Here is a 26,512-nt window from a genome sequence, read left to right as displayed (position 1 = left end):
GTGCAGCGAGATTGCCCCTGCGCCAGTGACGTCTGGGAGGGCTCTGGGGCGCCAATCAGCACCGCCACATCGTGGCCGCCATGACTGCTGAACGACATCATAGCCAGGGGCTCCACTCCACCTTGGGAACCTGGAAAACGTCCACTTGGTGGAAGGAAGGTAAGGTTCGCGTTACAGCAGGTGATGTCCATCCACTGAGCCACAGTGTCCACGGAGGTACTGGACGTCTGCTACGTTAGCGCTGTTCCAGCGACCTGCTAGCACCCCATAACCCAGTGGCTCGGGTCGCACTCGCCTGCCCGCTTGGAGCAAGCGGCAAATCGGCGGCGTCAATCATGTTTGGCGCACTCCCGTCAGTCAGTCATCATGCATGTCCGTTCGGGGGGCCAGGCCAGGCCGGTTCCCGACAGGGCTATCCGTACCGGACTTGTTTGTTGTGCCTTTTGGTCTCCACTGCATTCTTCCAAGGTCCAGGCGGTCTAAACAGGACGGACAGGATGACAAGGTTGGGTTGGGTGGTGCTGCCCCATCCGCGCTCGCGCCTCCGGTCCCCTTGCTCCCGGGCTTCAGCGTAGCGCTACGACTCGTAGTGGGAACCTAAGGTAAGCTTAGGTACAGTAGCTGCTCCCCCGGGGGCTGGTCCTGCCCTAGCATGCGCGTGCGCAAGCTGCCACCTCCCGCCACCCATAAAGCCCCATCCTCTGTCATTCCACCTCCTCCCGACTCTCACTTACACTCTTCCTCCTTCTCTCTCCCTGCTTTTCGCATCGCCTCTGCTCTCATCAGCCCACGAGAGACCTACCACTTGCGGCAGATATTGGACTCGCCGCAGACGTCCAGAAGGACAGTAAAGGACCGTGCACGCTCTCTACGCCCGTGACGACGACTCTCTCCGCCGGTGACCTCACCATTTCGATGACGGAAAGCTCCTCTGAACCCCCCGACATAGCCCGCTCCCGTGCAATACCAAACGCGCATGGAGTATCACGCCGTTCGTCGTCCGGATTACATTCGCCGCCCGTGAATGAGCCTGCGAGCAGCTCCAAGAGTAGCGATAGCAACCACGTCGCCACCACCAGCAACCAGCTTTCGACCGCCGACCATCGCAATCGCCATGCTGCCAGCACCGGCAACCTCCGCGGCGATGCTGTCCCTGGCACCAGCTCTGCCGACGAGAAGTTCGGCAAGCTCGAGACAGGCTCCGTCAGTACCCTCTCCGGACATGCTGCGGCTGTCGCATCACCGAAGGATGAGGTGCCGGGGGCTGTCGTAGGGGCCGCTGCCCCGCGCGACGGATCCCTCAGCATCGATAACAGCCATCAAGGCAACAACAACAACAACAACCCGGCCGACGACGGCAATGCCTCCAAGAAGAAGCGGGGCTTCGTCGAAGAAGTTCGTAGGACCTTTTGGATGGTCGTGACGTACAGCTGGCTCAATGTCTTGCTCGTCTTCGTCCCCATCGGTATCGTCGTGGCCAACGTCCCAGGCGTCCACGGCGGCATCGTCTTCGCCATGAACTGCATTGCCGTGATTCCCCTCGCTGGCCTTCTCAGTTTCGCGACCGAGTCGGTCGCAAGTAACATGGGCGACTCCCTTGGAGCCCTGCTCAATGTGACGTTTGGCAATGCCGTGGAACTCATCATATTGTAAGAGATATATGCTGCTCCTGGCCACTGTGACGCTGTCTTGCTAACTGGTCTGTGCAGCATGTAAGTGCACTACACTCGATCTCACCCTTGTTGAATCCTGCGCGAGAGGCGCCAGAAAGTGCAGAACTGCCTTTCGGTAAGAGAGCCGATATGCTGACCTGGGTTTCTGTCGCGCTGCAGCATTGCATTGGTCAAGGTATGTGTGATCGCCCAGCCGCTTCAGCCCTATGCGGTGCTGACACTGCCACAGGACCAAATCCGCATTGTCCAGGCATCGCTCCTTGGCTCCATCTTGGCAAACCTGCTGCTCATTCTTGGCATGGGTTTCTTCCTCGGTGGCTTGCGCTACCGGGAACAGATTTACAACAGCACTGTCACACAGATGAGCGCCTGTCTTCTCAGTCTGAGTGTCATCAGTCTTGTACTGCCTGTATGTTTGGGTCGCTGTACTCGACTTCTAGCCGTGCGCTAACATCTCTGCAGACGGCCTTCCACGCATCTTTTAACGACCCCGACTTGGCCGACAGGCAGTCGCTCAAGATTAGCCGTGGTACAAGCGTGGTGAGTGTACCTGTGCTCGTTGACCTGACCACCTGCGCTAACGCATGCTCTCAGATTCTTCTACTGGTTTACGGCGTATATCTCTTGTTCCAGCTCAAGTCTCATGCGTACATGTATGAGTCGACGCCTCAGCACATTGTCGATGCCGAGGCGATCCCAGGACCTGCCGCCTCATGGCTGGACACCTCTAGCTCTGAATCGAGCTCCGACTCGAGCTCCGATTCAGATTCTTCGAGCCGCTCCAGGGACACGATGCGCAGAAAAGTGAAGAAGGTTTTCCGTGGTGGACGTCGGAGAAAGTCGTCAGTCACCTCCATTGATACGGTCGAAACGAACGGAATGCGCAACGGATCCTTTGGAAAGGAAAACGCCAGTCCCAACGAGGAACTGGCTTCGGAGTCATCGTCTTCCCGCCCAGGGTTCTCTCAACGGATTTCGTTTACCGACACGAACACGGAAGTTGCCGTTGACGACGAGAAACCCCATAAACGCAGCAAGAGACATCGTCTTCGCCGCCACGGACGCAAGCACAGGAAGAAGGAGCAAGCAGGTGACTTCGAGCCAACCATTAGCGAAGGCCCTGAAAACAAAGCTTTGGGCGCCGACGATGGCGAGCCGAGGCGTGTCGACTTCGCCGTCCGGGGTGAAGCGTCCAACGCTGCCTCGACGGGCGCAGGCGACGATGCATCTGCACCTGCCAAACGACCGTTCCCCACACTTCGTGGGATGTCTGTCAAGAATCTAGCGCCTACGGTCTTTGCGCAAAGGTCAGAGCCGATGGGTGGACTTCCTCCTCCGACTCCCTCTGGCCCGGTCCCCCGTGTTCGCTATGGCATCAGAAGGACAAACTCTCTTCCCGACAGGCTGAACGAGCAATACCAGATCCGAGCTCCTGGTGCAATGTTGCCTCCACGTGTCCCTCTTGCGGCACTCGCGGGCCTCACTGGCTATGTCGGCGGCGCGGCCGACCGAGCAGCCAAGGACGATGACGATGAGCATCTTTCCCGACCGGCGTCCGTCATCCTGCTACTCTTGACGACGGGACTGGTGGCAGTTTGCGCCGAGTTTCTGGTTGGATCGATCGAAGCCGTGACCAAATCGTCGACGATTGGCGAGATCTTCATTGGTCTCATCATCTTACCTATCGTGGGCAATGCGGCAGAGCACGTCACGGCGATTACGGTTGCCATGAAGAACAAGATGGACCTGGCAATCGGCGTCGCGGTTGGCAGCTCGATCCAGATTGCCATCTTCGTGACGCCCCTCATTATCATTCTCGGATGGATCACGCACCACGACATTTCGCTGTACTTCACGTTGTTTGAGACGGTCAGCCTGTTCGTGTCGGCATTCATGGTCAACTTTCTGGTGTTGGACGGTCGCAGCAACTACCTCGAAGGTGCGCTGTTGTGCGCCGTGTACATCATCATTGCCATCGTTGCCTTCTTCTATCCCGACAGCAACCAGGCAAGTCAGTGGGGAGATTAGTCGGCCCGTGGTAGGGCCATCGACGACATCGTCTCAAGGCTTGCGTAGCTGAGGGCTACTGGTTGTGCGCGAGGCTGTGGCACAACATGACTTACGTTCTTGTATCGTCGGCCTGGCTGGTGAGAATCGACCGACGACCATTCGTTCGAGTAAATGGAGTTTTGTAATGAATCTCAAGGGGCGGCGGCGGGCCTGCATTTGGCCATGCTGAGGCCCTGAAAGATTACTATCAACCAAGAAAATTGAATTGCTATGCATATCACGCTTTCTTCTGAAGCCATGCGACTATTGTGCGGTGACAAATGTCGAGAGGCCGCCAGTGCGGTTATCCCAAGGTTGAGCACAGCCACACTGGGCGACGTTGGATGACGTCTGGAGCTTGAGCGGGTTGCACGCCTGCATGGCGCGACGTGGTTGAAGCTAGGGCCTCAAATTCCAAATAATTGGTTCGTTGTATTCACGAGTACCTTGGTCAATAAATTTGAACTCTACGACCATTCCTGCATTCCCAGTATGGCAGTGTAATGGCTAGAAGATGCAACCTGTGATGTCCCGAGGCCCAGCAGACAACCTGGAAGAATGACAAGCAAACAAGGTTGGTGGATGCCTGCTTGGGGCGCGAGCCACGGTTCCACATTGAAACTCCCCCACGTGCCCGCTGGGGCCAGCGGGGAGGGGAGGGGGGCTCCCCTGGCGGCGACGATGTCATGGCGTGAGACGACTTCCCTTCGCCCCAACGACAGGACAGCTCTGAGCCGCAGCACAGCACAGCCACCGGACTGAACACCGTGTGTGCCACACTGCGTATATACAAGTCGGACGACGGGACCTTGCACCCCCGGCTTGGGTCACACCATTATTCTCCCGTGTCACTTGCTTCGGCTTTTCCCTACCTCCTTTCATCTTCTCAGTCATTCACTCACTGTCTCTCTCTCTCGCCGTCTCACAAAGTGAGAGACGGCTGCACGCACCCTCACGATGTGCTTCGGGTCCAAGGACGCGGGCGGAGGCGGCGGCGACGACGAGCCGGCGCCGAGACCTGCGCAGCAGCAGCAGCAGTCCGAGAAGAAGCAACAGCAACAGCAGCAGCAGCCACGGCCATTTAGCGGTGGGGGGAGCGATGTGAAGGGGAAGCAGAGTCATGGTGGTGGTGGGCCTGGCGATGGCGGGTATGCGTCGGGAGGGGGGCCGTCTGGGTTGCAGAGGGCGGATGAGTATGCGCCGCCGGCGGGACCGCCTCCGGGGCAGCAGACGCAGTATGCTCCTCCTTCGGGGCCGCCTCCGGGACAGCAGACACAGTATGCTCCTCCGTCGGGCCCGCCGCCAGGACAGCAGACGCAGTATGCTCCTCCGTCGGGGCCGCCGCCAGGACAGCAGACGCAGTATGCCCCTCCGGCCGGCCCGCCGCCAGGACGGCAAGGCGACTACGCTCCCCCTACCGGGCCGCCCCCCGAGAAGCGGCAAGACGACTACGCGCCACCGCCAGGCCCGCCTCCAGCGTCCAACGACTGGGCGGCGCCGCCCAAGGATGCGCCCCCTGACCAAGCTCACTCCAAGTTCGAGCACGACTGGCAGGCTGCCGTCCCAGACACGAGCCTGTTCCCGGATCCTCCCCCCTTCTTCAGCGGCTACGACAGGTCGCACACGACCAACGCCAGCGAGGAGGAGGCCATCGCGGGCGAGCAGTGGTGCGAGCAGTACCCCCTGGCGCGTCCCTTGGTCCTCGATGAGGCGGGACAAGCGGCGCTGCAAGACTACAACTTCCGCCTCATCGAGCCCGTCGGCTTCAACGGCTCGCTAAACTGGCTCGGCAAGGGTCACTGGGCGGCGTCGACGGCCAAGGGCAGCCCGGACCGGTGCATCATCAGCTACCCGCCGCTCTACGTGGTCAACCAGCACGACCCGACGCGCACGCAGCAGGCCAAGACCATCTACTACGAGGTCAAGCTGCTGGGCTCGAGCCGCGAGACGTCGGTGGCCATGGGCTTCGCGGCGCTGCCGTACCCGTCCTTCCGCATGCCGGGGTGGCACCGCGGCAGCCTGGCGGTGCACGGCGACGACGGGCACAAGTTCATCAACGACCGCTGGGGCGGCAAGGACTTTACGGGCGAGTTCCGCCGCGGGGACACGTACGGCCTGGGCGTGACGCTGCGGCCGCCGCCTGGAGGGGGCGCGCACCCGAAAGTCGACATCTTCTTCACGCGCAACGGCACGCGCGTGGGCGGCTGGGACCTGCACGAGGAGACGGACGCGGAGCAGGACCTGCCCGTCACGGGGCTGGAGGGCTTTCACGACTTGAGCTGCGCGGTGGGCACGTTTGACGCGGTGAGCTTTGAGGTGGTGCTGGACCCGGCCAAGTGGATGTATAGAGACGTGCAGTAGCGGACAGAACGATAGATGATGAATGATGGCAACGATATCATTGCCAAGGGTCTGGTGCGTTAGAGACGTTATTCTGCCCCTTTCACAAGAACGAAGATTGGGATTGATGCGTATAATTGCACTGACTTGATGTCAAGGAGCTGACGTGCGAGTTATTGCACCAGTGCACAGAGTCCCCAGATCCCGGGCATGCACTTATCGGGGCCGCCGCCCCGCTTGGTGCAGCTCCACCCAGTCCCAGAACTTGGGCGGCAAGTTGCGTAGCGCGCGCCACGGCAGGTGTGACCACGGGCGAATGTCAATGTTCGTTCCATGCATCCATCCTGGCACGCAACCGCTTCCTCCATCGCAACATCGCATACATTTTAGGAACGCTCTGCACCGCAACAAGCGCAGCGCCCCGGGCCCCCAGCAATGGAGGTGGACAACGACAATGAGGCGCTCTCCAAGATTGCGTGCGGCGCCCCCGTCCTAGAGTAAGTTTCCGTCCCCCCCCGGCTGCTTCGTCAAGCGCCCGCAGGAACATTCGTTGGCTGCGCCATGTGAGACGCTCGCTGACCATCGGCCGCCGCAGAGGATCATGGCCTACGCTCCGAGCCGACATCTTGTCGCGCCTAGACAAGGTTTGTGCCGTGTTCCCCTCCCCTCCTGGCGTCCGTCGAGCGCGGCGGCTGACCTGACGGCTCTGCAGATTGCACACAATGACTTCACGGTCCCGACTCTCCCGCATCTCCCTCTTCGACCTCGCCTCCTCTCCCCGCTCCCGTCGTCATCGCCCCTCGTGCAGTCGTCCCAAGAAGCAAACAAGGAGAATGAGCCGGCAGAGGGCAAGGCTCCCGAGGCGGCTACCCAAGCCGCGCCCAAATCCCCCGCGCCGGGCGAATTGCCCGCGCAGATCGCCGACCTGCTCGCCGGCATCAAGTCCCACCTCGAGACCTTTACCACCTACGCGCCGCACACCATCCAGCGCCTCGCCGAGCTCGTCATCAGCCCGCGCGCCCACTACAAGGCCCTCACCTCTTACCTCCACGCCGTCGACAGGGTCGTCCAGGTCACGTCCGGCACCAACATCTACCCGCTGCCCCCCGCGGTGCCGGACATGTCCGCCATGAGCGGTCCCGCGGGCCTCGCTAACGGCGAAGATGGCAGCGGCGCTAGGGACCCTGCGGCGACGGTGGCGTGGAGCAACCCGACCACGGCGCCCCTCGGGTCCGACGAGGCGCTCGGCGGCGCGCTCCTGACGCCGATTCCCTGGCTGACGCGGCGCAGCCCCGAGAGCAGCAACGGTGACACGACGCCCGGAGGGAGCGCGCAGATTCACAGCGAGGGCACCGAGACGATCGACGGGCCTAACGGCATGGGAAGTATAGAGACCGTCTCCGTTAGCGTGAACGGCGTACCGTCAACGGGACACGCCAGGGGCGTCACGCAAGGCGAGCTCTTGCGGCAAGAGCAGAGAGCAGGCGTCGTACCCGTCAGCCAGCTCTCTCGCGGTCCAGGCGCCGGCGGCCCCATGGGTGGCAATCAGGAAGGCCCCAGCGAGGAGGACCGCAATATGGAGGGCAGCGGCGCCGGCGAGGAAGACGAGGAGGAGGAAGAGACGCCGCACGCGCGTGGCCCGGAGGAGATTGGTGTGGGCGACACGGGACCTCAGGCGCCGACGACCAGCCACATGGGCGAGGATGGCGTCGAGATGCAGGGCATCGACGTCGCCGCGGCGCTCGGCCGCCGACAGGAGGACGACGAAGTCACGCACCCAAGCACTGCTGCTGCCGCCGCCACCGGCGAAACCACGCCCGAGGAGGACACGGACATGCGCAGCCCCGGCGCGGACAGCACGGGCACGAAGCGCGAGGCCGAGCAGCCGCTCGAGGGTGCGTCGCCTAAGAAGCTCAAGGAGAGCGACGCGGATGACGTCGACGATGACCGCGATGACGCGACGAGCACCACCGTGCGCGAGGGCGATAACACTGCCGATGAACAGGCTGCCTCGTCGGATGATACTCTCTCGGCCGCCACCCTCGAAAAGGACGATGGGTGGACAATAGTGTCTGATCCGGCGGACACTGCGCGCAGCGACGCAATGGACGAGGAGCCATAATTTGGGAGAGGAAAATTAGGGAAACTTGGGGTGTTATTTGGCCTCAGCGCTTCTGGAAAGACAGCAAGGGAAGGGACGGGATGGGAAGCAGCGGATGAATGATACCACGAGCCGGTCGAATCGAATCAGGGATTGTCGTTATCAAATCACTGTACAACAATAGATGAGCACAGGACAGCGAAGCGAACAGGAGTATGCTGGCAGGCGTACCAAGGTTATCCATCCCGCCAGACATAATGGGCGTGATAAGACAAAACGGTACTACGGATGACTGGTTCGTTTCGAAAAGTGATGGCCACGGACCCCCTCTTTATCATGGACTTGATGTGGTATTACATTGTGAATGTGACGACGGCGGACGGATGGCGATGCAGCGTAAAGTCCCCCAACTCCAGCTCAAGCTAAAATACATGTACAAGTAAATAGTGTGGTGGCCAGGCTCTCCCTGTCCGCGGATGGACGGACACACGACACGACGCATTCGCCTAGAAAATCTTGGTGATGCTCTCCCTCACAATGACACTGTTCTGCCTCTCGTCGCGCTTGACCCTGAAGAAGCTGTCGCAAAAGTCGCTGCAGCGCATGTGCCTCAAAAAGTCCTCGTCGTGCGTGATGACGATGAGCTGGAAGTTGCTCTGCGCCTGGCGCGTCTTGATGATCATGTGCAGGCTCTCGGCGAGGCTCTTGATGTTGTCGCGGTCGAGGTTGGTGGTGGGCTCGTCGAGCGCGATGAGCCCGCAGTTGACGCCAAACGACTCGGCCAGCGCCAGCCGGATGATGATGCTGGCGAGCACCTTTTGGCCGGCCGAGCAACGCCCGCGCATGTCCATCTCCGTGTCCTGCTTGACCATGCAGAGCCGGTAGTTGTAGTTGCGCTTGCCCGTGCTGGACTCGTTGTCGGACCGGATCAGGATGGTGTCGATGTCGGTGCCCTGGTACGTGCTCTGCCAGAGCTCGCCCGCGATGCGGTTCACCTCGGCCATCTTCAGCGAGTGGAACTGCATCACGGCCTTGTCGACGGCGGCGCCACACTGCGCGAGGTCCTCGATGGCCGCCTTGGTGGTCTCCACGCGGATGTGCGACTCGCGATACTTTTGCTTGGCGTCCTTGTAGTCCATCTCCCACTCCTGCAGCAACCTGCCGAGCTCCTCGTCCTTGGTCTTCATGGTCCCCATGACGGAGCCTCGCTCCGCGAACAGGCGGTTCGAGTGGTTCTCCAGTGATCGTGCTTCAGCCTGCAGCCTTTCATAGTCCTCATGCGCGTTGCGATCTTCGAGTTCCGCAATGTCCTTGCGCAGGACCTCGAGCGTGCGGAGATGCTTGCGATAATTGAGATTGTCGCTAATGTTCTTCTTCTTGCGGTCTCCATTGGCGATATCCTGCTTGAGCTTGTTTGTCCGCACGGTGACGTCTGTAATGTCCTTTTCTGTGTTGCTGATGGACTTTTCCAGAGCCGCTATGGCCCGCTGGTTCGAAGCAAGATTGGATGGACCGCCTCTGTCGATATAGTCTGCAATGTCGCTGTCCAGCATCTTGATCTCGCTCACAGAGTTGGCAATGGCATCTCGCTCGTCGATGATGACCTGCTCTTTTTGGCGGCCATGTCGCAGCGTCTCATCCCGCACTGACCGTGCTTCGGTAATGCTTGGCTCCAGACTTTCCAGGTCCTCGTCCGCCCGCTGGATGATCTCTCGCTGCGCTGTGTGGTCATCTTTGAGAGACTGAATCTGTGCTAGAAGATCCTTCTTCTTCTCAAGCTGCCCCGCCGCACGACCGATCTTGTTGTTCAGTTCGCTTCGCTCCAGCTCGAGGCCGTTTATTTGATCCTTCATCCGCTGCCGGTCGCTCGTGAGCTTTGCGATCCGGCTTTTCAAGCCCCTCATCTGCTCTGCGATGGCGGCCTGGGCTTCGTGGATCTCCTCTGCGCTCCGAGACACAGCGCCAGCTGACTGCTGAGACATAATTCGCTCCACTTGGCCCTCGGATTCTTGGATGTCCTTGATGGTTTGCGAAATGTTGGTGACTGTCTTGGACAGCTCCTCCATGTCTCTGTGCTTTTCCTCCTCGCTGGAGACGGCAGACTCGAGCTCTTCCACCTGGCGCTCCAACGCGTCGTGCTCGGCTTGAATCGCCTTGTACTCATCTCGAAGCTTCGGTACTTCTGTGGACAGCCTCTCGTAGGTATCGTATGACGCCCGAACCGCACGCAGCGACTCGAGGCTCGCCAATGCCTCTTTGTAATCTGTCTGCACCTCGCCTCTTCCCTTGGGATCCAAGTGCTTGTCAATCTTTTTGCTCAAGCGGTCGAGGCTTGCGCTTTGCGAGTCGTCAAAGTGCCGATCACACAAGAGACATCGCTTCTTGGTCTCCAGCATTCGCTTGCACTTGCTATAGTAGTCAACAAGTGCGTCAAAGAGACTCAACTCGTTTCTGAGATCCTCCACCTGCTGCTCCACGGCGGTGACCTCCTCGCTAAAGTCTTCGATGACCGCTCCGTCGCGAACCTTTCGGAGGGCGGCGAGAACCTCTTGTTTCCGTTCGGTTGCGTCCTGCGACTTGCTGTCCTGTGACTCCTTTGCGGTCTTGAGCCGGTACTCAACCTTTTGTTGCTTTTCCCGGGCTTGGTCACGCTTCTTCCGCGCGTCCTGCAGGCTTTTGCTCTGTTTCGCAAGCAATGACTGGAACTTCGGCTCTAGGGTCTCTGGCTCCCAATTCTCTCCGACAATCGCAGAGAGCTTCGGCCTCCAGGTGCTCGCCAAAGTCTCCAACTTGCGCTTTCGATCTGCCACTTCCTTCTTTCTGAAGTCTAGCTGGGCCCTCTCTGAGGCGAGGCGAGTGCACTCCACCAGCTCCTGGCCTAGCTTTTCGTTTTCTTTCTCCTGTTGCCACAGGTTGCTGTTCTCGTCGGCGATCTGCTTGTCCCAGTTGGCCTTTTCGAAATCTTGCTGGGCCCGTTGTAGCTTGGTCCCGACTTCCTCCAGTTGGCCATCCAGGATTGCCTTGGCGCCTTCATCGACATTTATCAAACCAGCCTCGTTCTGCAGGATTTGCGTCCGCTTGTCTATAGCGTTCATCCTTTGCTTGGCAGAGACGCGGTCTTGCGTCCTAGCCGCCTTGCGCCCTTCCAGGTCTGTGATCTGGGCGGTAGCTTTGTCGACCTCCGCCGCATTCTCTTTTTGGAGTCGCTCAAGGTCACGTTTCCTGTCGGCCAGAAGTTTCTGGATCTTGTCGTTGAAAGACTTGACGTCCTGCTCCGTCAAGTCTCCGTCGTAGCCCCTGAGTTCGTGGGTCTGGGCGGCGTCCTGAACCATGTCGACACGGGCCTTGAGCTGCCTCTCGTACTTGTCCTTGTCGGACTGATGCTTGCCCTGCTCTGACAGTTTCGCCGACAAGCTCTTACGAGAGTCAGCCAGCTCTTTCTGCAGGTCGTTATATTGCGTTCTGTTTTGCTGTTCCTCGTCCCTCTGGCGTTCCATGCTTTCCTCGTACTGAGCCAATGACTCCTCAAGGGACGTATCGTCCTCGCGAAGCTCGTCGAACGTTTGCTTGAGTTCGTCGACGGCATCCTGGCGGTATTCGAGCTGCTCCCTCTTGTTGCTGAGGTTCTGGACAATTTGCAGAAAGCTGTTCGCTTGTTCATACTTTTGCTTGATCTTGTCTTGCGTGTCCTGCATCTCCGTGGACAGGCCCTCGCACTTGTCGCGAGCTTCCTCAATCTCAGCCTGCAGGCCGGTCATGCGCTTCTCAGCGCGCTCTCCCCGATCCTTGTTGACCTTGTTGTGCGCCTCGTCGTTTTGTAGTTTGCCCAGTTGCTCCATCTGCTTCTTGCGAAGCACTTTGAGGTTGTCAATGGCCTTGGTGTACTTCAAAGCCTCGAAGATCTCGTCGAATCGCTTCTTCAGGGCGGCGGGCTCGCTCAGGGGCCACAGAGACTCGTCCTGATGACAGAATATCACGGCGTCTAGGATCGCCGGGGAGACGCCAAGGCGCTCGGGTATCATCTCGTCTAGTTGGGCCTGTCTTGTCGAGGTCGTCGTGCGTTCGCCATTGTTGACGACCACGAGGGAGCAGTCGAGGGTCTTTTGGGAGCGAGTGGTCTTTTTGACGGTGAGCTGCATACTCCGCGTCGCGACATGCTGGCGGTCGTTGATGGATCGAAACTGCAGCTTGACCTGCGCCATGACTTCCTTTTCACCACACAGCTGCGCGGCACATTAGCGCAGTCTGGCGACCGGACAGGCTACGAAGGTACCTTTGGGTCATGTATGAAAGCGCCGCCCTTGCTGTTTGGCGGCAGCTCTCCCGTGGTGGCATACTTGAGGCATTCAATGATGGTCGTCTTGCCGGAGCCATTGTAGCCGACGATGAGGGTCAGCGGGGTGTTGAACTGGATGGCCTCGCGGACGGCCGGGCTGAAGGACCGGACGCCCGAGATGGAGAGCTTATCGATTCTCGACATGCTGGGCCAGTCGGTGCATCAAGACTGCAGCAAGGTGCAAACCGCAGCGTCGTGCGAAACCGATGGAGTGACGTCTCGTTGCTTGTTACATCGGGCGCGGAGCGAGTCGTCGAGGACCCAGAGCTGAGGACGCGCGCAAGTGGGTTCACGCGTTGAGCTGAGGTGCGTGCTCACGTGCTGCTGCCTGGGCGGGCGGAACGGAGGAAAACGTTCCGCCGACTAGCGAACAAAGGCCAACGACATCCTCAAATCCTCAACTCCCAGCACTAGCGATGCACCTCGTCATGTCTTTTAGTCTCGTCCTGGGCCAGGGCTGCCTATAGTGACTTCAAATGTCTTTAATTGGATGAGATCGTATCGCAACGACCTCGCTTCGGAGAAGCATTACACGCGCGCCACAGGTCCAAAATGCCCCGACACATGGTCTGCCGACTCCGGTCGAGAGCAGCCACCGAGGATAGCAAGACGCACTGACGAGTGAGACAAGCACGTGGGCGATAACTTAATAGATTATCAAAGCGCAATGTTTCCTGCGACATCCTCGGATAAACTGAATAATGCATCATCGAGCGCCCTTTCCTTGCGTACGTGGCTAATAGTCCTCGGGCAGGCACTCCGTTCAAAAAGTGCTGCTCGCTGTTCAACGCCGTGACCCATGTTGCCCGTGCACCAACTCTTGACCTCCTTGCCGCATCGTTTCGATAACTTACCAAGGTATCAATCTCATTTTCTGGATGACCTTGGGCGACGATACGCGGGGAGCAGCAAAATCCTAGGTTGCGCAGCGCCCGTCTCGCCCAGGCCCCGGCAGTATGGGATTTCACCGGGCCCGTCTCTACGTGGCCTTGTTCCCGCGGTCGACCAAGCCCAAGATGGCCAGGCCTGAAGACGCGTGAGCCATCACTCGCGCGCTTGGCTTGAAGAAGCCCAGGCTTACGCGCAAATAGATACCAGTGGGCGCTCATTATCGGGAGAAGGAGCTACATGTCAGTGGGCGACATGAGCTTGTGCTACCAAGTCACGCAAACGCCGAAGGAGCTCGACCCGAAGCGACCCTTGATCATGGGCTGGACGTTTGAGGAGTTGAGCCTGACCTCCAAAGACCCGGTGCCGCTGGTCCGTATCGTCGTCGGCAAGCTCAATAAACACAAGTTGATGCGCCTCCGGAAAATCTTCCAATCCATCCCAGTGTTTAGACCAAACAAGGCCAACTGGAACAGCGCTCACTGGGTCGAATACGCTCTAAGAACAGCGGTCCGGGACGAGAGGGTACTGGGGGATTGCGTGTGTCGCTGGACCGAGATACGGGGGACGGCAATGAACTACCTGGCGTGGAAGAAGTCCTTGCGCAGGTACGAGGCCACGGGCCCGAATGATCGCTTTCCACCCACCTATGACAAGCTGGACGAATGCGAGCTTATCCCCTAGTGATAAGTCATGTACATATATTCTGTACAGTAGCCAAGCACTACTGTCTCTTTGTTGAGGAGAGACACATCACGTCCCACAAGGCGGGCTGGCTCGACCTGTCGACTTGCTCGTGATATGCTCGTGAACGCGCGCTTTGATTTTTGGCGGGGACCATGTCCTCTTCGATCCCGGGTGGCCAAGACTCGGCCTCGGCAGACTGCAACAGCATCCTTTTGTCGCTTATTCGAGGCACCGAGGCCATGTCCTCTAGGTCTTGCTGTAGGCGACACATCATCATGGCCAAACAACAGTCTCAAACACACAGATATCTTGCGCCGCAGTCACGCAGTGCTCACGAAGTACCTGACGCAAGCCCAATACAGCCCCCGACGACATTGAGTGTCGCGGGAGCGCGTGGCTGCCATATTGTACTCATCATCAGCAGCCGAAAAGACGTCGCAAAGGCGGCACTCTCTCCGCCACTCGGCGCCACCGGGTGTTCCGGCTGTACCTGAAGCCACAAGTCTCGCAACAACTGGAGCAGCTCCAGGAGCCATGAATAACTAATCAGATGATTGACCCGTCGATGTGCAAGTGCATGCAGTGTTCCGTGACCGTGGAGAGAGAGACTACTCGGGGGTCTAGACCGCGGCGGGGAGGATCGGGCACGTGGATGCCCGAGCGAATGGAGCGCCAGGCGCCGGCAGTGGTGTGCAGCGGGTGGCATTTCACGCTCGATCCTGGACTTTGCTTGCCATCTGGGAGCTGAGATGGCTGATGCTGAGTCGCCCAGGAGGCGGCGTCGGAACAGGTCGAGGGCTTGCGAGCCGGGTCGCTATTTGACAGGGTTTGGTCGGGGCGCAATACTCACGCAAACTCCAGAAGCAGATCATTCCACTGAGCCGGCGGCGAGAGGCCGGGGCGGGCCCCCCTTCTTCAAGCTGTCGACGGGCCGTGCGGCGGCTGTCGAAATGGTAAACTGGTTGGTGGTGGTGGTGGTGGGAGGCGCTGGCGGCAGCCCAGTGGGGGCAAGCTCGCTCGGGGCTTTTGGGGCTGGCAAGGCTTGGAGCTTTCATGCCAGCCAAGGGGCCCTTCCAGGTTGGTGGGTGAGGGGCTTCGTCGGCCAGCCCCTGGTTGGGCAACATGGGGATTTCTCGTTTCCCCATGTTGGCCGCATCGGGGATTTGGGTGGCAATCGCTCTCGTGGGTGGTCAGCAGCGAGCAGCCACGACCGCCTTGCCGTAGCAAAGCAGGACGACCCTCTCGAGGCCCTGCAGACCGGGGAGTCGAGCCCGTCGCGGGAGGCGGGGGCCTGGATGCCTGGGTAGCGACGGCAGCGACGGGCTCGCGGATGAGGTGAGATGTGAAAAGAAACCTCGGGACGGTGCATGGGCTGCGCCGTGGCCGCCGGGGACAGCGACAAGCATTCATGGATTTTAGTGCTCGGCAGCAGTCGGGGGGACGCCGCTGGGCGACTTGTTGTCCCACCGCGCAGTGGCTACAGGAGCAGCACAATCAGTGAGTGGAGGTCGCCCCAGTGGGCGTACAGCCACCACCCGCCACCTACCTACCGTCCGCCACCCGCGGGAACCGCCCCCAGCTGCCCCGGCGGGAACAAAGCCCCCCCCAGGGGGGCGGCTCGCAGGGGCCTGACAGGTCATGTTGACGCGCTGTCAGTGCGGGCGCTGTCCCACCCGGGCGCCCGCGCGGCAACAACGACAGCTGGAATTACCTTTGGCGGCTGGAGGTGGCAGGCAGCCCGGAGCCGGAGGGGCCACCCGGACAGGGCGAGCGGCGGGATGGATGGGTAATCTGGGGGCCCCCCCGCAGACGGATGGACATGCAGACAGATGGACGACCGCTCAGATGCTGGGTACCAATGGCCAGCAGTAGCGACGCTCCAGGATGGAAGGCTCGGAACCAGAGGTTCCCACGCAGAGAGGCCTGCTGGGTAGCGACCTGGCGAAAACCTAAGCCTCGCTGGCACGAGAGCGAAAAAAGATGGAGCGCCGACTAGGGCCTTTGCTGGTGCCGCCCGCCCGCTTTTTCTGCAGGAGCTTTTGGTCCGGCAGCCTGTCACAGTGGCCGTGGCCGTCGAATCCAGTTCCAGTGCGGGACAAAGAGCCCACCTGTTTGGTGCTTGCTCGCTGGGGCGGGCTGGCGGGACGGATGGCGGGACGGCGGGCAGGCAGTTGGCGCGCCGGTGGCAACGGATGGATGGGTGGATGGATTGCGCGGATGAGACTTCCAGGTTGCCCATGCTGGAGGGGGTGCCTTTGCTTGGGTGCTGCTCTGCCATGCCAATGCCATGCCATTGCCATGCCAGGCCATGCAGCAATGCCTCCCGCGCCGCCGCCGGCACAAAACGAGCTCGTACCCAAAATGCCAACAACGTTCATCCCCTTGGCTTGCTGCTTGCCTGCTGCACGCCAGTTCGCACCAACCGCCACGACCAATCGTCCCGTAGCGGCTCTCCATTTCATTTCGTCCCTTTGCGCCGCCGTCCGTTGATCCGTCCCGTCTGTCACCACCTACCTACCTGTTCTTGTCGTCGTCGACTTCTTGCCTCCTGCAACGCGCGTTTCCTCGACCATCGCCAACCCCCTCATCGGCGCCGTGTTTTGCGCGCTGCCCGCTCCTCTCCTCCCCTCCCCTCCCCTCCCCTCCCCCTCCCCCTCGTCGCATCCCACCCCAGCTCTGCCGGCGCTGTCACCGCGGTCGAGAACAGGCTCTGCGACCCACCTTCCGGGCGCCACTCGCTGCATCTGCTGCTGGTTGCTCGCTGCTGCGCGCGTCCGGAGTAGGGCCTCTGAGCCAGCAAGCTCTCGCTGTGGTGTGCGAGTCTGTTGGTGTGCTGGGCCGGGTCTGTTCTTGTCTGCTGCTGCTGTTGCTGCTGCTGCTGCTGCTGCTGACCGGGGACGCGAGGTGAGCGAGGAAACGGAAACGGCTCTCTCCCTCCGCCTAATGCAATACTCGAACGGTCGCCCGCCATGTCCCAGACCCAACCCCCGCCGCAGGGCACTGCCAGCGGCGCCGACAACCCCAACTACTTTGGCTTTCCCAACTTCGACCTCGGGTCCCAGGCCGGCAACGACTTTGCGAGCTACTTCGACGGCAACATGCTGGGCACATTCGACGACGTCCAGATGATGGACACGGGCGACGACGCCGGGGCCGCCGATTTTGGCTCCAATTCCGAGCCCGCGCAGCAAGGCGCCACCGACGAGTCGATAGCACGCGCTGAGAACCAATTCAACACGGCCGCCAACAACGTCCCCGGCGCTGGGCCCCTGCCCCCGGGCTCCTTTGCCCAGATGAGCCTCTCCAGCGGCAACACCCTGACCGAGTTTACCAAGAGGAGGAACTGGCCTGCCAAGGTGGTCGAGGAGCTTAGGGACTTTTTGCACATTCTCGATGCCAATGGCCGCGTCAAGTACGCATCGCCCAGCGTTCTGGGCGTCGCCGGCTACCAGCCCGAGGAGGTGTCCGACGTCTTCCTCAAGGATCTCATCCATCCGGACGACCAGGGCATCTTCGTCTCGGAGCTCAATGAGTCAATTGCGTCGGGCAACCCTTTGCGCATGTTTTACCGCTTCAAGAAAAAGGACGGCTCTTACGCCATATTCGAGGCCGTTGGCCACGCCCACATCGCGAGCGCCAAGTTTGCGCCCAACCCTAACAATCAATCGCCGTTTTGCCAGGCCGTCTTCATGATGGCCCGGCCGTACCCGACAAAGAACGCAGGCCTGCTAGACTCATTCTTGGAACACAAGATTGAGAACGAGCGGCTGAGGAGGCGCATCGCCGAGCTGCGCAGAGAGGAAGAGGCCGACGCCGACGAAGCGCAGCGGCAATGGATGCAGAGCCAAGAGGGCCGTTCGGACATCACGCCATCAGAGGACACGGGCGCATCGTCGGTTACGCCGTTCTACCGGGGCAGTGTCAGCGATTCGATGAGCCAATCGGACCGCAATGCGCTCAACGCCGCCCTGACCAGAGAGAACCTCGAGGGTGCATCCGCCGGCAGCCGCCCAGACTCGCTGCGGGATAAGATGGCACGATACGAGGGGTCGTCACACGCGGACACGATTGAGATGTTGACCGGACTGCGGTACCAAGAGGGCGAGCGCAGCCGGGGGATTACGACGGGCAACGCAAGCCCGACCCTTATCAAGGGCGACGCCGGCATAGCGATACCCGTCGACCGCGACTCCCGGCCCGGCGAGAAGAAGAAGAAGTTAAAGACGACGGAGGAATACGTCTGCACGGACTGCGGTAGGTTTACTGCACCCTGTGCGCCTCGCAGACTTGGGCTCGACACTAATTCAGACCAGGAACGCTGGACTCTCCGGAATGGAGAAAGGGGCCGAGCGGGCCAAAGACGCTCTGCAACGCCTGCGGCTTGCGCTGGGCCAAGAAGGAGAAGAAGCGAAACACTGCCAACCCATCCCAGCAGGCCGAACACGCCATGGGCTGAGCAGCGACAGCCGCGGAAGCCGCCCTGGGCGACCGCTCCACGGTGCTGTACCAGTACGATAACAATGACACGGCGCGTCCTCCCCCTTTCCCGGGCGACGGCCGGTGTGGCGCAGGCGCTGTGTGGAATTCGAGGGGCATATTCATCTTGCATACACGAACACGACGGACGGCGCACCAAAATAAACGAACACGACTGCAACGAGCGAGAAAGCAACGGCCTTTTGAGGAGGGGGGACGACATGATTTATGGCCTGATTTTTGCCCTTGCTTTGGGCTTCTTTTTCTTTTTCTTTTTTTGGTTTTACTAGCTGGTTGGCGTGCTGTACGACGATGGGGGCGCGGAGCGAGGGCATGATACCAAGCACGTGGGCGGACGGGCAGCAGGGGCGAGGATTAATGTGGTTTAGACTGGACGGTTTCTACAGTGTCGAAACGAAATCCGGTTCTAGTGTTAACAACCTTGAGCTCTGCATATACTTTTGACGGCTCGGATGATGGGTGTGTTTAGCCTCTTGGCGGTCGTGACTCGTGAGGGAACCTTGGTGGTGAGGTTGCATGCCAAGTCCTCGGTCAACACGTGCGACTTCACTCGGTCCAAGGTGACAGACCGAGGTCTGCCCGTGGTCTGAAGGGAACGTCAAGTGCGGAGAAAGACGACGAAATGCCATGGTGTGTGATCTTGGAGGCATCGATACCCAGACTTGAGGCCTTTGAAAACCGAAGTGACTAGCAGAGTGAGTGAACGTGCGCATATTTGCGCATCAGCTATCTCTCCCTCACGCTATGTCCGAACTCCAAAAAGCCCAAGGTAAGCACCATCTAGACCTCTCCTACGTCTCATCAGAAGACGCCGAATGGTCGTGCCCCTCCAGCTCGTCAATCTTCTCCAGCGCCATCTCCAGGCTCTCCTTTGCGTTCTGTAGTCTCGCCTTGCTCGCCGCTTCCCGCTCGAGGATGACGTGCCGGATCGCAGACTTGGTCGAGCTCCTGAGCGCGAGCCCGTCGCTCTGCAGCAGCTCAAAGACGAGCGTTGGCAAGTCGTTTTTGTCGTGGTGATCAGTTCGCTGCCTGACCTGGCGTGATGACGGCGAGGGGCTGTGTTCGGAGTCGTCGTGGAGGGAGAGGAGGCGGCGGCGTTTTCGGGACGAAGAGCCGTTGCTGTCGTCGCCGCTGGTGCTGCTGCCACTGCTTGTGAAGAGGCGCCGCTTGAAGACTGTTTTTCCCGTATCGGGCGTCGGGAGAGTCGCGGGGACGAGGGAGGATTGTGAGCTGGTTGACTGTGAGCTGGTTGATCGTGGGTCGGTTGATCGTGGGTCGGTTGATCGTGGGTCGGTTGATCGTGGGTCGGTTGACCTTGGGCTGATGAGCGTCTGGGGAGTGAGCATGACGTTCAATGTCTTCGCCCGCCTAACTCGTTCAGTGTCGTGCACTCGAGTGAGAAAGAAGTTGCATTGCCGGTCCTGAGGCAGTGGGCATCTCCAAACTGGCGACTCATGAGCTACCTAGCGCAGCAGATATAGAGATGGTGACTGACATTGCTCTCCCCTGCTGGTAGGCTGGCTCGACTCAAACAAGATGGCCGCCTGGTCACAGCCACATCTCCAAACTCCGTCGTGATATTTACCGTTCTCGTAGTTTGAGTACAGTGGCATGACGGATCGAGGGCCAACGACAAACTATCTGTGATAAGCCCTTCAAGAAGACCGTATTAACTAGTTGTCACCGGAAGTGGTTCGTGGCTTGGGGGATTTGAGAATTTCTTCATCGCCACTATCTAAGCTGCGACATTTGTAGAAGAGGGCAGGCTCGCTTCGAACCGTCGAGTGTCCAACGGAGGCAGGAGTGCGGAGACACAAAGACAGACAGACAGGGGCATTCCACCCGAGGCCACGTCGGATTCTCATGATCCAAGCGTCAATGCATACCAGGCATAGGCCCCCAAGGTTGATCGTTGGTGGAGCGAGGAGCCCTGGAGTGAAGATAGACGTGAGTCTGTGGATATTCTCGCGTATGACAGCATGGGGCTGAAGCGTTTCGCCGGTTTCCATATGCATATGCCGCGACGGTGTGCTGGTCCGCCGCAATCTCTACATCGTAGCATTACCAACATAGGCCGCTCTGCTTGGCTTGTGCATCGCGATGGTGGCATTATACCCCATTCCAAGGAGAAGGAGATTAGAGAAAAGAAAGAAAGATGCAGAGGCACGAAAGGCAAATCAAGGAAGGAAATTCTCATAAGTTCAGGGTAGGATGACCTCGGGTGCTACATTGATCTTTCGTGGGCTTGTCTTGGGAGAAATGCAGGGGCCAGCGTACAAATGGTTCATAGGCCTTCGAGACATGCAGTCTCAAGGAAGTCGAAGACCTGCGGACGGAACTGCGGCATGGCCTCATCGGGTCAGCTTCCGAGGCGGCAAGTCAGTGGACCCCGGAACAGAGACGCTTTCCCCGGAAGCGCATGACATGGACAAGGGCTGATGGCATTCACCTGGACTGGACGTCCCATTTACAAGAAGATACATTTTACGGGAGGAACGGAAGTGGTATTTATTCCTGAACGAAGCCTATCCTGCTGGCCCTTGACGTGACAGTATCATGAAGTATTAGCCTATGATCTTGGGCCAGATAGTGCCGGCTGAGGCTGGAAGATGTCCGCTTGTGGGTCGAGACGGCAGTTGCTGTGGCTGAAGATTCCAACATTGTGGTCGGCAAGGAACTTGACAAGAACCTAACCTGCCCGAACTGCAAAGACCATGACGCATCTGCCGGCGGGGGTTTGGCGTTTTTTTCGTTGCGGCTTGCGCCTAAAGGGGCTTTGTGGCATAAAGCATGAGTGAACCTTCTTGGCACGAGCTCGACGAGGTGGGGTGTTCACTGCAACGCCCCTCGATTTCAACCATGCACACATGTGGCACGTGTTGCTCTCTACGTAGTGCAGAGTGATGTACGGAGGTGGAGGGATGCCATCATGGAGAGAGCTGGACACCACAGAGGCGAACTCATAAATAGTGGTACTGTATTTCGAACGCGGTACGATGTGCTATCGGAATACAGAATATAATAATCAAGAGGGGTCCCCCCGGAGGAGCTTCAGCTGTGCCAGGTGTCGAGCCGAGCTGGAAGCGCCGCTTGGCGCGCGGAGCTGCCCCGCACATGGCGCGTCATGGTCCCCTGAGCTGCCCCTCGATTGGAGCTTGGAGGGGTTCGAATGTGCCGAGTCCCAGCGCCGAAGATCCGGGCCAAGCGGGAGGTACAAGGTGTGAAGTGGCGGAGCTGGTGAGACCCGGTGCCTGACTTCTGGGGGGTTTGATACTTGAGCTGGGCATCCCCCAAACCCCCGCCTGCTTGTTGCTGTTTGTTGTTTCGTCGATAACGAATCCCCTCCCTGATCAGACGACGCCGAATCCATCGAATCCGAATCACGCAAGGCGATAGCATAGTATTCATCATGGACAAGATCTTTAGCGCCGGCAAGGACTTTTTGGAGTCGCAGATGCAGAACCAGGGCCAAGGTGCGTGCGACTGCCGGGGAGCTTCCTTCCAGCGTGATAGCTCTCGACCCCTCCACGGACGGACGGGGGAGCTAAGCTACGACTTGATCGGCTTCGCTGACGCCCAGCTCGACCAGGACAACACAACCAGCAACAGCAGCAGAACCTGCCTCCGGGTGACAGTGCGTACCTGCGCCATCTCCCAACCCACTCGTCGCAAGACAGACGCTGACCCTCGGGCGTCTCCCCCCCTCCCGCGCAGAGTCCCATGGCGGCAACTACCCCGCCGGCGGGGGCTTCGCCCACGACGACGACGAGCTCAAGACGGCCCAGCACGAGGCCGCCAACCGCGCCGGCTCCTCGGGCAGCAGCGAGCTCTTCTCCTCGGTGCTGAGCGCCATCGGCCAGCGCAAGGGCCAGATTGCCAACGAGGACATTGACGAGGAGGGTGCGTGAAAACCACCCAGGTGTTGACTTGACACCCCTGTCCTCCTTGGTTATCGATGGTCTACATGGTACCCTGGCTGACACGAGAAATACCCGCCGCTGCAGACGCCGTCCGCAAGCACAAGGAGCAGTACCAAAACGACTCGCGCGGCGACGAGAACAGCGTCGGCATCGCCGCCGCCATGCAGGCCCTCAAGATGTTCAACCAGAACCAGGACACGGGCAAGCAGAGCCAGGGCGCGTTCCTCGGCCTGGCCATGTCCGAGGCCAGCAAGGTGCGTTGAAGCCCCCTCCCGAACCTTCTCGGCCCTCCCACTCCACTCCGGGGGAACGAAGAGAGCGATCAGGCCGCGCTGACAGCAACGTGCGCACGCGCGCACCCCCACAGCTCTTTGACCAAAAGGCCTCGAGCGGCCAGCTCGCCGACGGCGCCAGCAAGGAGTCGACGATCCAAAAGGCGGGCGAGATGGCCATGAAGATGTACTTTAAGAGCCAGGGCCAGCAGCAGGGCGGGCTCATGGCCATGGCGTCCAAGTTTATCAAGTAGGGCGGACAAGAACAAAGTTTATTGGCAGACGCAGACTGCTCGCCGTAAATAGCCAGACAAAACAACATGTGGAATAGGTACCTTGTTCCCAAGCCGCTTGATATACACATTCCGCCAAAGCCTCCCCATCCCTCACAACAAGCCCTCCCTCTACTCCTTGCTCTCCTTGGCCAGGCTGATGGCGTCCAGCCACGCGTCGGGCCTCCGCCGCCCGTCCTCGTACACGTCGTGCAGGTACTCCTCGGCCTCGGCGGCCCAGCTCAGCAGCTGCTCCTCGCTGCCCCACTCGCCCGTGGCCAGCAGGCCGATGGGCAGCTTGCCCTCGCCCTGGTCGGGCTCGACGTAGCCGACGGGCGCGGACAGGGAGGGCGTGCCCGTCATGTTGGCGAGGAAGATGTACATCATGTTGCGGAGCGTCGTGTTGGCGTCGTTGAGGCCGCGGCTGTCGTCGCCGGGGGTGCGCGGCCAGCCGACGAGGGGCGTCACGGGCGTCATGATGAGCAGGCCCGGGTGCTTCTGGAAGAGGAACGCGAGGTGGCGCATCAGCAGCGTGCGCAGCGCGTTGTACTTGAGGTAGTCGCCCGCGGGCGTCTGGCGCGCCACCGACAGGGTGATGCGGTTGGCGGGCCCGACGAGCGACAGCCAGTCGGCGGGGTCGCCGGCGCGGCGGCGCAGGTGCTCGGCCATCTCGGCGATGCAGATGGTGCCGTGGGCGAGCTGCGCCTCGACGAGGTACGGGATGGAGATGTCGAGCACCTCGTAGCCGCGCTCGGCGGCGAACCAGTCGACGGCGGCGTCGCAGGCGGCCGCGACGCGCGGGTCCGCGTGCCGCCACCAGTCGCGGTACACGCCCATCGTCTTCTTGGCCGAGGGCGACGGCGGCAGCGACAGTGCGAAGCGGCCCTGCGTCGGGCACTCCGGGTTGGGCTGCGACATGACGCGGTAGGCGATGGTCAGGTCGGCGACGGTGGCCGCGATGGGGCCCGTGATGCACATGGTGTGGTTCATGAAGACGGTGCGGTGCTGGCTCGTCTTGAGCCCGTAGATGCCGTTGAAGGTGGCCGGGATGCGCACGCTGCCGCCCGCGTCGGTGCCCACGGCGATGGGGATGAGGCCGGCGGACACGGCCGACGCGGGGCCCGACGAGGAGCCGCCGGGGTAGTAGGCGTTGTTGAGGTGGTTTGTCGGCGTGCCCTGGGCGACCTGAAGAGCATCTGTCAGTATCGCATGCCAATATGAGAAGTTTAGTCAGTCATAAAAGGGGGCAGGGAGGTTCCCTACGTTGAGCCCGTTGGTGTCTACATGACGAGTATGCAGTCAGTACATATACGCACCCTCGCCGAGTCTATTCTCACTGCAAAGAAAGGAGACACTCACCTGATCCCATCTCATGCATGCGCAGCTTTCCGAGGACGACGGCGCCCGCCTCCTGCAGCGTCCTGACGGGCCACTCGGACTTGTCGTGGACCTTGAACCAAGCCACGTTCGGGTCGTACTTGAGGCCATAATGGTTGCGGTAGCCGGCGACGGCGACGTCATCCTTGACGCCGACGGGCACGCCGTCAAGCACACCGAGGGGCTTGCCGGCCTTCCAGCGCTCCGTCGAGGCGCGTGCGGCCTCCAGGGCGAGCCCCTCGTTGCCGTGCGCGTCGGCCCAGGCGTTCTCGTAGCGCCCGGGCTTGCCGCCGGCGTCCTTGCTCGGCAGCGTCAGAGGCAGCAGCGCCTGGGCGACCTGCAGCGGCGTGGCGGCGCCCGACTTGTAGAGCGCGTGGTAGTCGGCGGCTGTGTAGTAGCGCGCCTTGGAGGAGGAAGGGGAGGCCTTGTCGGCCTGGGGCGTGACCAGCTCGGGGCCAAACTCGAGCATGGGGCCCGTCTTGCCGAGCGGCGTCACGACGGGCTGGATGCGGTGAAGGTCATGGTTAGCGAGGGTGAGGCTTGACCCGGGGTGTGATGACTGTGATGGGGCGAACGCACATGGAACGTGTACGGCATATCGTCGAGCTGGGGCATGTCCTTGATGCTGCCGAAGCCGGCATTGTTCCAGAAGTAGCGGGCGACCCAGTCGGACCTCGTGATGCTTTGCACATTGCGTTAGCGACGACGGTCTGTCTCGATGCCTCGCGAGGACGGAGGGGGGAGGGAGATGAAAGTCATCCGGGTCGGGATGCGGGCGGCGCAGCTTACAGGGCGGCGGCGGCGGCCAGCGGCAGGCCCCGGAGGACCGGGTTGGTGCCGGGCTTGGGGTCATAGCCGGTCTCGGGGCCCTCGACGGGATCCGGGTAGTGGGCGAAGTCGGCCGGGGGCTGCATGGCGGGCGACGACGTGACACAGGGAGGACGAGGTGGCGGGGAGGGTGTAAATGCCAGAGACGACGGGTCTCAGGGGGTTGAGGAACAAGTGGTCGTCGTCGCTGCTGGCGTCGCTGTGCTCTTATCTACTTTGTACTCTACCAAGCAATGCGTTATGGCCGGGTGCGACGGAGAGGCCAAGGTAGATGTGCTGATGGACTGGTGGTGAGATTCAGGCTGACTTGCGGCTGGACGGCCTGGTCATCTTATGTGAGGTTCAAGGGCGTTATGGAGTATGGAACCCCAGGCCTTATTATACGTATCCTCGCATGCAATTCAGGCTGCGGGCGCTACTCGTATGGACAACACAACTAAACCTAGTAGGCGGCCCTGCATCCGCTGCACCTGCTGCCCTGTCCTGCCTGGGTCTGGGGGGACAGGCGGCGGCGAGTGGCACTGAGTTGCCTGGCTCGACTTGGCTTAGTTGACTTCCGGAGGGGACCCGGTGCCTCGGCTGTCCGACTGGCCGAATCACCGCCTGTGGTTGTCGTCGAACGAGCTTGGCCCATCTCCTCATCACGACGTCCTTCCCGTCGTCGGATCCCAAAATTGAGTTGCTGCCCTTGGCGGTCGACCGGCCGTGGCATCGCGTGACCGTGTGGCATCATGACTTGAGTAATGAATTGACACGGTGGACTATCACGGGCTTTTTCTTCTTGTTTGGTGCTCCGTGGACTGGGAGCTGTCACCCAGTGATAACGTTAGCGGGAGCGCCGCTGAAGATTGCTGAGGAGTTGGTGGGCTTTAGTTACGGTAGGTACTTGCCTGCCATCTGCCACCACTTTTGCACGTGATATGTCATTTCCCCGGCGTCGCCTGCACCCTTCCCCAGTTGAAGGGTTATCGACAGGGGGACCTGGAGCGTTGTCTGGTCTGTGCGTGCGGGAACTTTCCGGGCGCCCAACTGACTTCCATCCAACTGTTTGTGCTTCGTCTGTGACCAACATCCCGCCACGAAACTTATCAAGACGCGTGAAGCTTTTGGCAATGTAGAAATGCCCTGATCGCCAATCTACTCGTATAGCTGCAGGCTCGTCGGGGCTGACTGGACGGTGGCCAGGGGAGCCACATGTCTCGCTTTCCATCTCAACGTAGAGGGCCGCCGTCTTTGTGTCTGACATCTGGGGTCTCGAGTTCACGCTTTGGA

General features: G+C 60.4%; 9 protein-coding genes across 9 annotated transcripts; 6 read left to right on the top strand and 3 right to left on the bottom strand.

Moving 5' to 3' along the window:
* Positions 1-915: 915 nt before the first annotated feature.
* PLICBS_004386 (uncharacterized protein) lies at positions 916-3,701 on the top strand (the record flags this gene model as incomplete). Its single annotated transcript, XM_018326884.2, has 5 exons — positions 916-1,649; positions 1,833-1,848; positions 1,903-2,082; positions 2,136-2,213; positions 2,268-3,701. 5 exons carry the CDS (start codon positions 916-918, stop codon positions 3,699-3,701), a joined length of 2,442 nt encoding a protein of 813 aa, XP_018174346.2.
* A 978-nt stretch (positions 3,702-4,679) lies between these two features.
* Positions 4,680-6,083, top strand: PLICBS_004385 (uncharacterized protein; the record flags this gene model as incomplete). Its single annotated transcript, XM_018326885.1, has 1 exon — positions 4,680-6,083. The coding sequence occupies one exon, from the start codon at positions 4,680-4,682 to the stop codon at positions 6,081-6,083; it is 1,404 nt and encodes a 467-aa protein (XP_018174347.1).
* Positions 6,084-6,497: 414 nt separating this feature from the next.
* Positions 6,498-8,184, top strand: PLICBS_004384 (uncharacterized protein; the record flags this gene model as incomplete). Its single annotated transcript, XM_018326886.2, has 3 exons — positions 6,498-6,559; positions 6,658-6,706; positions 6,775-8,184. The coding sequence occupies 3 exons, from the start codon at positions 6,498-6,500 to the stop codon at positions 8,182-8,184; spliced, it is 1,521 nt and encodes a 506-aa protein (XP_018174348.2).
* Positions 8,185-8,669: 485 nt separating this feature from the next.
* Positions 8,670-12,643, bottom strand: PLICBS_004383 (DNA repair protein rad50; the record flags this gene model as incomplete). Its single annotated transcript, XM_018326887.2, has 2 exons — positions 8,670-12,386; positions 12,437-12,643. 2 exons carry the CDS (start codon positions 12,641-12,643, stop codon positions 8,670-8,672), a joined length of 3,924 nt encoding a protein of 1,307 aa, XP_018174349.2.
* Positions 12,644-13,455: 812 nt separating this feature from the next.
* PLICBS_004382 (uncharacterized protein) lies at positions 13,456-14,071 on the top strand (the record flags this gene model as incomplete). The annotated part of the gene is made up of 2 exons (XM_065600505.1): positions 13,456-13,535; positions 13,591-14,071. 2 exons carry the CDS (start codon positions 13,456-13,458, stop codon positions 14,069-14,071), a joined length of 561 nt encoding a protein of 186 aa, XP_065456577.1.
* A 2,972-nt stretch (positions 14,072-17,043) lies between these two features.
* Positions 17,044-18,530, top strand: PLICBS_004381 (blue light receptor; the record flags this gene model as incomplete). The annotated part of the gene is made up of 2 exons (XM_018326888.2): positions 17,044-18,328; positions 18,388-18,530. The coding sequence occupies 2 exons, from the start codon at positions 17,044-17,046 to the stop codon at positions 18,528-18,530; spliced, it is 1,428 nt and encodes a 475-aa protein (XP_018174350.2).
* An 832-nt stretch (positions 18,531-19,362) lies between these two features.
* Positions 19,363-19,917, bottom strand: PLICBS_004380 (uncharacterized protein; the record flags this gene model as incomplete). Its single annotated transcript, XM_018326889.2, has 1 exon — positions 19,363-19,917. One exon carries the CDS (start codon positions 19,915-19,917, stop codon positions 19,363-19,365), a length of 555 nt encoding a protein of 184 aa, XP_018174351.2.
* Positions 19,918-21,980: 2,063 nt separating this feature from the next.
* Positions 21,981-23,017, top strand: PLICBS_004379 (uncharacterized protein; the record flags this gene model as incomplete). The annotated part of the gene is made up of 5 exons (XM_018326890.2): positions 21,981-22,044; positions 22,161-22,205; positions 22,286-22,471; positions 22,576-22,745; positions 22,859-23,017. The coding sequence occupies 5 exons, from the start codon at positions 21,981-21,983 to the stop codon at positions 23,015-23,017; spliced, it is 624 nt and encodes a 207-aa protein (XP_018174352.2).
* A 150-nt stretch (positions 23,018-23,167) lies between these two features.
* Positions 23,168-25,326, bottom strand: PLICBS_004378 (uncharacterized protein; the record flags this gene model as incomplete). The annotated part of the gene is made up of 5 exons (XM_018326891.2): positions 23,168-24,220; positions 24,299-24,315; positions 24,395-24,914; positions 24,992-25,094; positions 25,202-25,326. 5 exons carry the CDS (start codon positions 25,324-25,326, stop codon positions 23,168-23,170), a joined length of 1,818 nt encoding a protein of 605 aa, XP_018174353.2.
* Between the last annotated feature and the right edge of the window lie 1,186 nt (positions 25,327-26,512).

Source organism: Purpureocillium lilacinum (assembly GCF_023168085.1).
Source record: "Purpureocillium lilacinum CBS 284.36 DNA, scaffold_3, whole genome shotgun sequence".
In the NCBI taxonomy this organism is placed as follows: domain Eukaryota; kingdom Fungi; phylum Ascomycota; class Sordariomycetes; order Hypocreales; family Ophiocordycipitaceae; genus Purpureocillium; species Purpureocillium lilacinum.
Note: the sequence above shows the minus strand (reverse complement) of the source record. Positions and strands in the feature narration are given on the sequence as shown.